The sequence below is a fragment of the Lycium ferocissimum genome, chromosome 7 (assembly GCF_029784015.1).
Source record: "Lycium ferocissimum isolate CSIRO_LF1 chromosome 7, AGI_CSIRO_Lferr_CH_V1, whole genome shotgun sequence".
Classification (NCBI taxonomy): Eukaryota; Viridiplantae; Streptophyta; class Magnoliopsida; order Solanales; family Solanaceae; genus Lycium; species Lycium ferocissimum.
In genome coordinates, this window is record NC_081348.1 from 10,169,162 (window position 1) to 10,182,190 (window position 13,029).

The 13,029-nt window shown below is 34.4% G+C and overlaps 1 protein-coding gene and 1 long non-coding RNA gene across 6 annotated transcripts; one reads left to right on the top strand and one right to left on the bottom strand.

The window, feature by feature from the left end:
- Positions 1 to 556: 556 nt before the first annotated feature.
- LOC132063307 (probable pectinesterase 53) lies at positions 557 to 4,540 on the top strand. Its single transcript, XM_059455789.1, has 6 exons — positions 557 to 1,072; positions 1,576 to 1,765; positions 3,406 to 3,609; positions 3,796 to 4,031; positions 4,124 to 4,354; positions 4,428 to 4,540. Exons 1-5 carry the CDS (start codon positions 684 to 686, stop codon positions 4,275 to 4,277), a joined length of 1,173 nt encoding a protein of 390 aa, XP_059311772.1. The 5' UTR covers positions 557 to 683; the 3' UTR covers positions 4,278 to 4,354; positions 4,428 to 4,540.
- Positions 4,541 to 6,763: 2,223 nt separating this feature from the next.
- Positions 6,764 to 11,015, bottom strand: LOC132063308 (uncharacterized). 5 transcript variants are annotated; one of them, XR_009416363.1, is made up of 3 exons: positions 10,524 to 11,015; positions 8,403 to 10,274; positions 6,764 to 7,235 (listed from the first exon to the last, which is right to left on the bottom strand). It is a non-coding gene; the product is annotated as an uncharacterized LOC132063308 (long non-coding RNA). The 5 variants fall into 5 exon arrangements; XR_009416362.1 differs by having other exon boundaries at positions 8,403 to 8,465; positions 8,606 to 11,015; XR_009416365.1 differs by having other exon boundaries at positions 6,764 to 7,246; positions 8,403 to 8,465; positions 8,606 to 11,015.
- Positions 11,016 to 13,029: the final 2,014 nt, after the last annotated feature.

Genomic DNA, 13,029 nt, shown 5'->3' on the forward strand with positions numbered 1-13,029 from the left:
ATAAATGTCCCTGGACTTCCTTTCTTCTTTCTTTGCCAAGTTTTATCGTACCTTATGTGTACTGACAATAAATAAAATATTTTATATGCACAACATGTAGATTAATTTACAACTATAGGTAACCTTTTTATATATCAAATTATGTCTAATATGAACTCAGACGTAGATTCGGGATTTAAACTTTAAAGTTCTTATCACTAATACCATTGCGTCTTTAAACGTATTAATTCAAATCTACAATTCATTACAATTTTAATGGATTTTCACTCACAAGTTTATATTCTGCGTCAAAAGTATTGACTTCATATGAACCCGAGACCGTAACACTGCATCCGCCTCTCAATATGGTGAGTTGGTTAATAAAGTGAGAACATGTAAAATCACACCGAGAAATGAGAATGTAAATGATTCTTACTATAACTTTAAGTTATTAGAGTATAGTGAGGGCTAGTTTGGTAAATGCAGCTCAAGATACCAAACCTAACCACAATATTTTTCGTGTATATATATATATATATATATATATATATATATATATATGCATGTGATCATGCAAACACAAAGATAGTGCTTAGTATTTTTAGCTTACTGATATTGGATATAGAATATTTAATATTTATTCTTCCACACTACCCGTTCCAACTAAACTTTAAGCTCATTGGCTGCCACACTTATTGATATCCATGGCATCAGCTTCTTCCGCAATTATTCTGCTGCTCTTCCTTACCGTTCAACTGCCAGCGAGAAGCTTGTCTTTACAAAACAGGCCACAGTTCGAAAAAGATAAGGGGCAGTTAGATGAATGGATATCTTTAAATGTGAAGCACTACAACATAAAGAGAGCAGCCAGTTTGAAATGGATGCAAGAATCAATCAAACACAAGAAACAAGAAGTTCCAGCTGCTAGTAGCAGCCTGGATCCAAAGCTTAGAACTGCGGAGATGAACAAAATGATAATCAGTGTGAGTCAAGATGGAAGTGGCAATTTCAAGACCATTACAGAAGCTCTTGCTAGCATTCCACTCTATAACAACCGTCGGGTCATACTAGATATCAAACCTGGAGTATATAGGTATGTACATATAGCTATATAATCACCAACGTTTGCAAAAAATATTTGCACAATTAAATTACTCAACAACGAACGATAGGTAGGTACATATGCTAAATTAACATGGTTTAGTAATGTGAAAAGAGTGTATTTTTATATTTGGACTATAAAGAATTTTTACACTATTATAATACTACCCCCTTAAAAGTAACCTACAAAAAATGGTAGTAAGTTACTTGGTCACAGTACAAATAAAAATATGTTGATGACGAAAAATCTCTTACATTGTCGCTGTACATATATAATTTATTTTTATCCAAAAAATAATGTAAGTGACTTCTTATGACCTACCACATTAATTAAACTATACTAGCTAGCATGTTTAAAACTTTTACCCACTCTTAAAAAAAAAAAAAAAAAGTTATGAAGTATTTCTTTTTTATGGAGGTGAGTCAAGAAATATATACTAGTGGCTTGGATTGAAATATAGAATATTATTTTGACGACTGTAAGTGAAATTGTAGGGAAAAGATTAATATCCCAAGAAGTTTGGCATTTGTGACATTTCGGGGCGATAGTAGCAATCCGCCACGGATCACAGGCAATACCACAGCTTCGGCCACTGGAACCCACGGCACGCCTTTAAAGACATTCCAAAGTGCTACCGTTTCTGTGAATGCTGATTATTTTGTGGCTATAGACGTCATTTTTGAGGTAAATCTCTATGTTTCAGTTGATTTCTCGTATGGTCCATCAACTAGTAGTTATTATCTCACAAATTCTTTTTTTTTTTTTTTGTTGAAGAAATTAAATGATTTTCTGAGATAATAACTATTTATAGAGTGACCATATGAGAAATCACTTATGTGTTCTTGTTCACTTGTACTGTTTTCTAAAAGTTGTTTACGAGACCAAAAATCACACAATAGTCAATAGGTCCATGACAGTGACACTGTTCTTAACTTTGTTTGTCACGTGGGTTTTTTTACAAGTTTTTAGTTGAAAACGAAATTCTAGTGACATACAAAAACTTCCAACGGATAAAACAAAAAATGAAGAAGTGTTAGCATATGGTATTGTTTCTAGTTTTCTGAAAAATATAGTAGTATCTCAATCAAAGACAAGGGCAAATTGCAGGGCCGGCCCATGGGCCAAGCAGATAAAGCAATTGCTTTGGGCCCCAAATTTTTGGGGGCCCCTAGTTTTGGTAGTAGCAGCCTTATATAGGTTAAACAAAGAGCAGGTTAATGTTTGTGTTAAGAAATGTTGAGTGCTTTAAAATGGAAAGTAATTCTCTTATAAAAGAATGGAAAGTAACTCTTAAACTTCCTTTCTTAGTTAGCCTAAGAGTTTTAAGTTCCACTTTTAACTTTTCTCATCAGATATATGTGTTGCAATTGATTTTTATACTCCCTGCCTTTCTTAATTTATCCAAGTTCAAGTTCGGTTAAGCTTAACCTATATAGGAGCAGTATTTACTATTAAAAAAAAAAAATTAAAGTTGTTGAAAAGAAATACTGCGCAATTCTTTTGAATGTTTTCTGGGGTTTCAAGCATTGTAATAACTATATTGGAGCATTGTAACAACTATATCGTGATATCAAGTTATTTAAGCTCTTGAATTATGTTCTATTATTCTACAATTCTACTAAAACTCATCTCAAAATGTTATTGGACCTCAAATACAAAATATACATGAAGTTTTCAAAAAGAATTTGGGGTCTCTCGTTAAAGTTTGGCTTTAGGCCACAAATTTTCTTGAGCTGCTCCTGGAAAATTGCAGTTTGCAGGTCCACCAACAAAATTATCCTCTTTTCTTGTGACGTGCTAAATTGTGATTATTTGTAATAGTAGTGCTATAACAATTAAGGAGTAACTAATACCCCTATTGATGGATTCAATTGAATCTCCTTTTTATCAAAAATTGTACTAACTAATTAGATTAGGTAAAGGCAATTTCTTTAGTACATACAGAAACTTTTGAATCCCCTCAAGTCCTTGACACAAGATATTTTGTTATTATAGCCGTAAAAGTAGTTCAGAAATTGTTTAAGATTACCATTTGAATCTTTTGATTCCCTTGCTAACATGCTGGTGACGCATGTAGATAATTAGTTAAGGGTTCAATCAAACTCAACATTTTTTTCACGGAGCTTATATACACACACACTTGAATTTCACTGACAATTACATTTACGAACCCATAAAAAAATCAAAACTACAATCATAAAGATTGAACTCATCATGTTTGATTTTGAATCGGCCTCTAGGAATCACAAATGTCAAGGTAGGATTTTGGCAATGTAGTATACCATAAAGGAATTAAGGTGTGATCTAGCACTTTGGTTTTGTAGAATACAGCACCCCATGAGGTTGGAAAGGTGGGAGAACAAGCAGTGGCACTGAGAATATCGGGGAACAAGGCAGCATTTTACAATTGCAGTTTCTACGGAAGTCAAGACACACTATACGATCACAAGGGCCTTCACTATTTCAACAATTGTTTCATCCAAGGCTCTGTTGATTTCATCTTTGGCTATGGCAGATCCCTCTATGAGGTCAGTTCATCCTTCCTCATTACATTTTATACATCGTATTTACATCTTCGTGCTATCAATTGGAGGGGTAGAAGGATTACTCATTAAGTCATTAAAACGTAACGTTTCTAATTACTAGCAGAGAGATCCAAAAGGTTTAAGTCAATATTAATTAATTTACATCCGTCCATGGAAATTGTACAATAGAACTGCCAATTGAACTCGGTGGCAAAGAAAGTGGCGTCCCTAACGGCCCAGAAACGTACAAATTCGTCAATATTAAGTGGATTCTCCTTCAAGAACAGCATCATAACAGGGACCGGTTCGGTCTATTTAGGCAGAGCCTGGGGTGATTATTCCAGAGTGATTTTTTCTTACACTTACATGGACAAGATTGTTCTTCCACTAGGATGGAATGATTGGGGCAAAACAATTCGAGACTCGTAAGTCCTTTCTTTCTATATTTTTTTTTTTTTTCCTTTTTTGGTGTTGTTGGTCTCTTAAACTTGAAACACAGTGTGCAAAATGGATGTAGGAGAGTTTACTATGGGGAGTACAGGTGCAGTGGACCAGGAGCCAACATGACAGGAAGAGTGTCGTGGGCACGAATACTCACCGATGAAGAGGCCATGCCTTTTATTGGCACCTATTATATTGATGGCAATTCATGGCTTATACATCCCTATTAGTATTCATTAAATTTGAACAATTTTAAGTACCTATTACCTATATATGTTGTGCATCAAGCATGAACTTTCTTATATAATATTCTCGTCGTCGGCTTCCTCTCACTTCATTCGAGCTGAATTACATCCACCCTCGAGGTAGAGTTCGTTTTGTACCGTTCCACTTTCCTTTGTTGTTGTGCCAAGGCCCAAGCCAAAAGCAGAACAATGTACTATAAGTTACATTTCTTCGATTAATCCGAATAAAGAATACACTGTGTGCCTCATTTTTATTGTAAAAGGTAGTGCAGCTTATAGTTAATTTGATTATTTTCTCCAAAATGTTAGCCTCGGGCACAAAATCCTCTGTTATTCGCATAGTATTTTTCTTCGAAGTTGCTGTAGACTATTGACATAATACAATTAACAAGGTCAGATTTGGAAAAGGCGGAGACATAAACTGGTGTATAGAGTTGACAAAACCTCGGCCTTTCAATTCTCACATTCAAATTCATATCACAAATATGACCCTGCTTACATGTTTTTTGCAGTTTATGGACTAGGTTGGACACTAGGATCCAACTTCCATTTATTGACAATGACATTAGGTTTGATACTAGGATCAAAGCATGGATATAGAAACAACTTACATAACATATGCTAGTACAGTATATACTTGGAAATGTTTGTGTGAGATTCTTTATATGGGCCAAATACAACACTGAGATATGATCTTCCAGCTAGGGATATTCTCAGCGTCAAATATCCAGCCATAGTAATAGTAAGAGTAATCCTTGTTGCCAGAAACCAAACTCATGTAACTATTATTATCGCCTGCTTCTAGATCATCAAAAATCAGCCTATCCTCTGTTCCTTCCAAATTGATCATGTCTTCGTGAGATCTGACAAGTGCTTCCAGCAGCAACACTAGAGATGCCATTCTTTGATTTGCTTTTTATTGTTGTATCAAAAGGCAAAAAGAGAGAGAAAGAGGGCACAGTACAAAGAAAAATGAATCTACCCCTTTAAAATGTAAGTAGGCCTGCCCTGCAGTACCATATTCATGAGTTGATCATCAGAACTTCAACTACTCATTTTGCAACACGAAAAGAATTTGGACTCCCATAAAATTAAGTTTCTTTACCTACTTAGGTTAAACAAGTGTGGACGTTGCTTTTAACACTCTCTAACCAATTATTAACAAGCTGGTACTTTAATTTGCAAGTGCCCCTTTCAGAGTTCAGACTTGGCCCTTGTCCGTTCTTCTCCGTTCTTACATGCTCCGTTCATTATATACTTTCACAATGTATATAATTTTTTAACTTTAAATTTGTTACAGGCAAAATACTGTTGCAGTGTGTTAAATTACATCGATTGTGAAGTCCCGTATATTTCTCATAGGAACTTAAGAGAGTAAAAGTCCAAAGAATGAATGGAAAAAAATTGGTTTCATGCAAATCTTACCTTTGAAGCAGTAATGGTAGTTTATAAAAGGGTTGGCTTATTCACGTATATAACGCGAGATATATGAGTTAATGGGAGTTGAACAATCCATCACTAAGCTAGCCCAATTACATTAGTCCTTGTGGGAGTAAAGGTATAAAAGAAGTTTCAAAGAATAGTTAGCTATAAGGACAGACCTGAGACCCAATTCGATCACCTAACGGTAGATTGTTGTACAGACATTATGCCACCGAAGCAAATTATCCATCTGTTGCTATTTAAGTTTCTTTTTTCAGAAAAACTAGACCATTAGGCTAGAGGCCAAATGGTATTGTTAAGTTTGATTTAAATAAAATCATTTATTTTTCGTGAAAGGTACTTTTGTCATTTTCAAATCACTTTGCATCATTTTCTTCTGTGCATAAAACTTTACGCTTTTAACTATATAAAAAAAAAACGTTTGAAGGGTTAGTGAGTTCCTTACATTAATTGGCCAGAAGCATCTTCCAAGAGTCCGAGGATACTGCAAATGGGAGGAGAATAAAGTACACGCTTTCTACCCTTTGAAGGATGAGAGTATCACCAGTGGATTGGGTACTCATTCGTCTACAGTCTACACCTCCCCTTTTCCATCCGGTTCAAATTCCCTATGATATTATTGCAGAGGAACATGTTTTTAGAATATTTGACCAACCAAACATAAGAAAAGTGGAAAACACACATTTAATATGGCTAAGTAATATGTATTCTCACATTCATTTATAATGGCTACTCGAGCCATACACATATAGATGTTGAACCAAAGATAGTGAAGACATGTTTCTCGGATACACACATTTATCACTAAATCTATGTTATGTATTTTACTTTAACTTTTAGATGCTAAAGTTAAATTATTTGATTTGGTGTAAATAGCCCCTAGTCAAACTCCTAACAGCGCCCCCTCACGTCTCAATTCTCCCACACTCTAATATCCACAATAAACCCTTGCTTTTAGTCCATAAATTAGTAAATTTACCCGCGTTTTGCATGGTGGGAAAAAAACTAAATAAATAATGCCATATAAAATAAAATAATTCTCCACCCACCAAATATTTCCTCATGATTTTATCATGAACTATTACAATAAATACAAACAGGTGAAGTGAAAGTACTTTTACACATCAAATTTTCATCAATTCTCTCTCAAATAAAAGCTTGAACTTGAGGTATTATACATGTAGCTTTATCTAAAAATTATAAGATTTTTTTTACATATGCAAAAAGTTCCCCGCCAAAAACTGATTTATTATAATTAATCATCATGTCAAGACTTTCGATGCTTCTGTTGCCATTGCTGGCGTTTCTTCCACCTTGGCTAATATGCCTTGACAATTCTCAGCCTTTACTTCAGTAGGAGTTGCGGGTTCCTCCTATTTTTCATCTTATACTTCAACCATTATTTTCTTCTCCTTCACTGCTTCAATTGTGTCACGTGTTTGGTTTCTCGATTCAGAATCAACCACAACTTTCATCATTTTAACAGTCTCACACCACAGCCTGAAAAATGACTTCTTCCCCGGATCAATCAGTCCTCACAAATTGATTACTTTCAGCGGTTAAAACTTTAGATTTTTTTTGTTTGTTTGTTTATAACTGGAATAGAAACTCAAATTTATGCTTCTAAAAGGATTTTATTGTGTTTGTGCAATTTTTGGTTAATATCTATTATTTAAAATTCAGATGCTACTCTATTAAAAGCTCGTGATACTATAAAATGCACGTGAAGAATGAAGAAATGAAGAGAGATAAATAAACCATCTAATTAAGTTTTAAGTTGTCACAATGTAGAACCACAAGATTGAATCATTAAAATTACGCTTGGATCAACAATGCAAGGAAATATACAACAACAACAACCCAGTGAAATCCCACAACGTGAGTGCAGGGAGGGAGTAGAGTGTCCTTGACTCACTACCTACGAGTGGGACGGTACATTTCCGAAAGACCCTCGGCTAAATAAAAAGCATAAAAAGAGGTCAGATAAGGCTAAGAGATTCAAAGCGATATGGAAATGAAATAACGTAAGCGACACAGATAACATAGGATAATAATGCAAGGAAATATACTTTTGATAATTATATTTTACTAATTTAGTCTAAACTCTCAGCACAAAAAAAAAAAAAAAAACCATAAATTTTAATAACTCAAAAATCCAACCGAAATAAAGATCAAACAACAGTTAATAAGGAAAAAAGTTCAAGTGAATTTATTTTACTGTAGATACATATTCAAAATGTTTGAATTGCTCCAACATTAGTTTAATAGTTCCCATCTAATTAAAATGAAAAAGAGAAATTAGATTGGTATATTGAATTAAAAAAACTCATACTGCATGAGTAATGAAAATAAAGTGTGGAAGCAAACACAAAATTGAGAACAAAATCATGTATAGAGCAAAGTTGAAAGAGATAAATAGGTTTTAACTGGTGTCATTTATTTCTTTCATCAGTCATATAGAATACCAAGACGATAATATATTAAAGTTCTATTTCTATCTTTTGTTTCACGCGCCAGAGAAAATATAAATAAAAAACAGTTTCTACTTGCTCCCAAGAAAAATAGTAGGAGTAGTGCACATTATTTTGGCCAACCATTAAGATGCAGAGGACAAAAATATAATGACAGAAATCAAGCAACATCAAAATATGTAGAACAGATAATTACCTGTTTGATCTTCCAGTACCCAAATTACTCTATCAAGCCCCAATTCCACTCTCATGATAAATACTGTTAAAGCCAAATGGAAAGTAAAAAAGAAGACGAAGAGAACGAAGTGCACCATAATACTCATGCTTGGACTAACCCGATGGGGAAAAGAAAAAAAGATTTAATAAAGAAATACATGAAATAAAGCACGAAATTTGTACCTTCATGTATTTCTCAAGGACGATAAACTTTTCCTCTGATATTATTCAAGAATTCAGCCAATGGAAGTTCAAATATTCAACTTTCTCCGACAAATGCTTTTACCAAAACTCGAAAGATACGTTAAATTTATGAAGGTAAATTCTACTGCTCCTGTGTTCTTTCTTTCCTCCTTGAAAATTCCCTTGCTCGTAGAAAGATTAAATCCTTAAAAAAATTAAGCTTCATGATTCATATTGATTGAATTATGAATTAATTAATAACATAATATATGAAGAATGAAACTAAATTACCCAAGACAATAATCGAAAATCAAAATTCCTAAACATTAGATGAATAAAAAAAATAAGTGTGTTATGCAGTGTGTACAACAACAACAACATATCCGGTATAATCCCACCAAGTGGGGTCTGGAGAGAGTAGAGTGTACGCAGACCTTACCTCTACCTTGTAAAGGTAGTGTGTTATGCAATGTAAAGAATAAATAAAAAATATGACAAAGTTCACATCAATAACCAAAAGTTTAGAGTTTGTAACAACTAAGCAAGTTAAATGAGCAACGGGACAGAATTGAACTAAGAGTTCAAGATTATATACACAGGTATACTGACTGTAACATGAGAGCCTTCAGCCACTAGTATATCTATCCTCCCAGCTATGTTCAACTGAAACATTAAGACCACAAATTTATTATGCTAAATCACTACAATGTCGCAAGCGAGGAGAAAATCTTTTAGTTAAAAGTCTTTTTAGAAACATATATTTTAAACAAAAGAAGAAAAGGTCAGAAAAATTATAACAGCAGTTATATAGTAATGAGGAATGTGTATGAAATATCGCATATGAAGCATGCAACTCAAGGTAAGTGTCTCCTTACCCGGACTGTGCTCGTCGAATTTATTGCCGACACTTCATGTAACTCTTTTTTTACACCATTTTAGTTCATGTCTAAGAGTCATAGCTTTGATTTCTATGTGCTATGGCATAAGCAGGCTATTAAAAGTACCAGGAATACAGTCAATTTGACAATAGAACCTTCGGTTAAGTATCCATTTTGAGCCTTTTTTCTATTATTGTCAATCACATCTTCCAAAAAGAATACAACAAATAGCCAAAGAATCAACAAACTAAAATGAGAAAAAAAAAAAAAAAAAGATAAAGAAGACGAATTTTGAGAATATGATCACCACCAGTTTGTTTTGCCTGACTTGAAAGGAGTTGGGCCTCTTGTTGCTTCTTTCTGCTAGCAACTCATCTGCTCTTAGCATTTGTTGGCGTTTTTTACTTCATCCTTTCTCAAAAATCAGATTAGTGTAATTAACAAATGGATCAGTTTACCAAATATTTTAGAGCCACAATCAGTAAAATATGTACTTTCGTAAGATACAAGAACATAACATACTGGCAGATATACAGGTGATATGAGAATCTTCCAAAACTTAAGCAAGAACAATTAATAGAGATGCCTTTTAAATATAGTGATATGGAAAAAACAAAGGGGAAAAAAGAAAAAAAAAGCAAAAAGACCACGAAAAGGATAAATGTAAATACTGACCAAAGAGATTCCCTTCACCTACTCAACGATCAACTTTATCTAATATACAAGAGATGTTCAGATCCATGAGAATTAACTGTTTCCAGTAGAATTCTATGCTGTCTTCCACTATGGATCTGAAGAATATCACAACATAAAAAACATAAAGAGATTGAGACTAATCAAAATGGGTTCTAAGTTTAATTCTACAAATATTATGAATCAAATATTCAATGGACCTATTTAGAAGAATAAGATCAATTTCTTCTTGAAATCCTAAAGCATCACTTATTTTGAAATAAAATGAAATGCCTAAAACGCCATTTATTTAGAAACAGAGGGAGTACTAATATATTATGTATGGACCATGGGAGATGAACACCAACCTTTAGAGTGAAAGCTTTCAGAGAAATTCCGAAGAACCTAACAGTTCCTGCAATAGGGTTTTCGCTTTCCATAATCCGATTTTTCAAACATTGTTCTGAAATTACTTTCATTTTCCTTGACTCCATTTCTCCATATTCATTTGTAGTAAACTCCATACATCAACAAAGAGTTAATCCAATAGACCAGTAAAGAGCACGAAACAAAGTCTTGAAGTAAAAGGAAGAATAAATAATCTGTGGGGATAATTGCAAAAGAAAACAAAGTCTAAAGAATAGATAAAAAAACACTAAACAAATTTGACTAATATTAATTTAGTAGTAAGAAGGCAATGAACAATTAATATATGTTATTATGAACAATTAATATATTTTACCTGGCGATGTCCCAGAAGAAGAACTTGACCTTGGAGCAAAGCAACAGTTGAAGACAATACGCAAAGAATCACTTTAATTGTAAACTGACAATAGGGGAAATGTTATAACACCAGCAACAATAATCCCAATTATTTACTAAAATAAAGAAAAAAAATTATTACTGATTTTTTTTTCGCAGAGGCCATAAAATGGTCCCTCAAATTTAGATATAGCAGGAGCAATAAGTGTTGTTGCTAATGGATTTCATGTTCTTGGCGTTGCTGATTTCGCACTCGTATAATGCATCTCAGAACTGATCAATTAAGGGGGAAATAGCACTATCCCTAAAAGTAAGAAAAAGGAGGGGCAAATCCTGCACGGCATCTGCACTTCACTGTCTTCACCACTTCTTGAACGCCCATTTGTTTGCGATCGTTAGAGTCTAAATCTTGGAAATCTGGAAAATTGGGAAGGGATTGTCCCACCAGGTTATGTGCAAGGGTTGTGGAAGTCGTCTTGCTCAGAATCTTATTCACTATGGGAAAAAATGTTTTCTTCTCCGGTTATGGGATGGTTAAACAACCCTAATTGAGATGGTTAAACAAAAGCACCATTTCGGGAGGCAAAAGGAAAATAGTAAGGGAAGAGAAAAAAAAATTTAAGTGGTAGAAAAATGGAAAAGAGCAAAAATCTGGGAGAAAAAAAAAGATAAATGAGTTTATTTGTGTTCTGTTGCGCGTCAATGGTATTTTGCCTCTTTATATATATATATATATATATATATATATATATATATATATATATGATATAATGTTTATAGAAATAAACGAGTCTGAAAGTACAAACTGTGAAGCTACTACGTAAGGGCAGAAACTTCAGGGAGTTTGCTAAAAGGCCACTCTCAATACATATTTTGACAAAAGATCATAAGTCTCAAAGAATTGGCTAAAGGGCTACTATTTATGACATCATCAAATGAAGTCTCCCATGTTATTATTCCTATACCCAAAGTTTTAAAAAATACAAAACAGACCCCCAACCACCAACATTTAATTACCCCAATTTAGCAGCCCAAATTTTTTTGTTCCTCGACGAGGATGCTCCCCATTTTTACACTTTTACGATCCCGATCTCGTTTCGACCAAATTTCGGCTTTTCATCGAAAATCGATTCCCAAACGGCAATTTATTCACCCACTTGATCATTGTAACTTAAATCTCTTAGAAATCATTGAAAAAAAGCTCGAATTATTTTCACCATTGTTGTCAAAGCTCAATTATCAGGTGCCAATTCCATATGCGTCTACTGGTAGTGGAGTTCGTTTTTGTTTTAATCCTCTTGTGGAGTCAATTCTCCATTAAAAGAGTCGTATCCGCTTTTTTGTGCGAATGCAGTGTTTGTTAAAAGTCTAGTTATCGACCAATTATAAACCATAGCAGTAGTCTATTATATCTTTAATATGGAGTCTATTGGAGAATATATTATAGTAGGTGGTGATTACATGGGTGAATGAGTGGAGACCCCAAAATGTTGGATGTGAAATTCTGCGAGCAAGGTGACAGTGTCGATCGTCGTGCGCCGAAATGTACATATAATAATTTGGTTGAGAGCGTAAAGGAAAGTGGGGAGTTAGATTGTGACCCCAGTGACTTGCGCATTAGTTATATGATTAATGCTACACCACGTGGGGAAAAGCTTACCATATTTTCATAGCGAATGATAGGCGTGGTGTTGTACGTGCCCGATGTTGTTGTCGATAGTTTGTAGAGCTGTTTTGAGAATAAATGTTGTTGAGAGGTCGTGCGGCGTCGGCATCGGCGGCCACCTTTAGCATGACCACGGCGGCCGGTGGATGCAAATTGATGCAAAAATGAGAGCATGGGTGATCATTCGTCGGATACGGATGACCATGATGTTGATACGGATGATCACGATGTTGATACGGATGATCATGATGTTGATTTCGAAGAGTGTGATGGGTAGCCAAACCATTTTGGAAGGAAGAGAATAAAGTGTCTGATGTCCGAAATCTTTTTAGCCCCAGGATGTGTAAAAGGGAGGAGAAACAAGCGCTCGATTTGCGAGAGAAGCGGCCGTAAGAACGACGTGCGAAATAGAGAGGGATGAGTGATGTATTTTTCAATATATTTCA

Bases quoted from the DNA above. Each gene is read 5' to 3' on its own strand.
- LOC132063307 (XM_059455789.1), top strand. From the start codon at position 684: ATGGCATCAGCTTCTTCCGCAATTATTCTGCTGCTCTTCCTTACCGTT. The intron at 1,766-3,405 runs GTAAATCTCTAT...TTGGTTTTGTAG, and splicing joins CTATAGACGTCATTTTTGAG to AATACAGCACCCCATGAGGT. The intron at 3,610-3,795 runs GTCAGTTCATCC...ATTGTACAATAG, and splicing joins ATGGCAGATCCCTCTATGAG to AACTGCCAATTGAACTCGGT.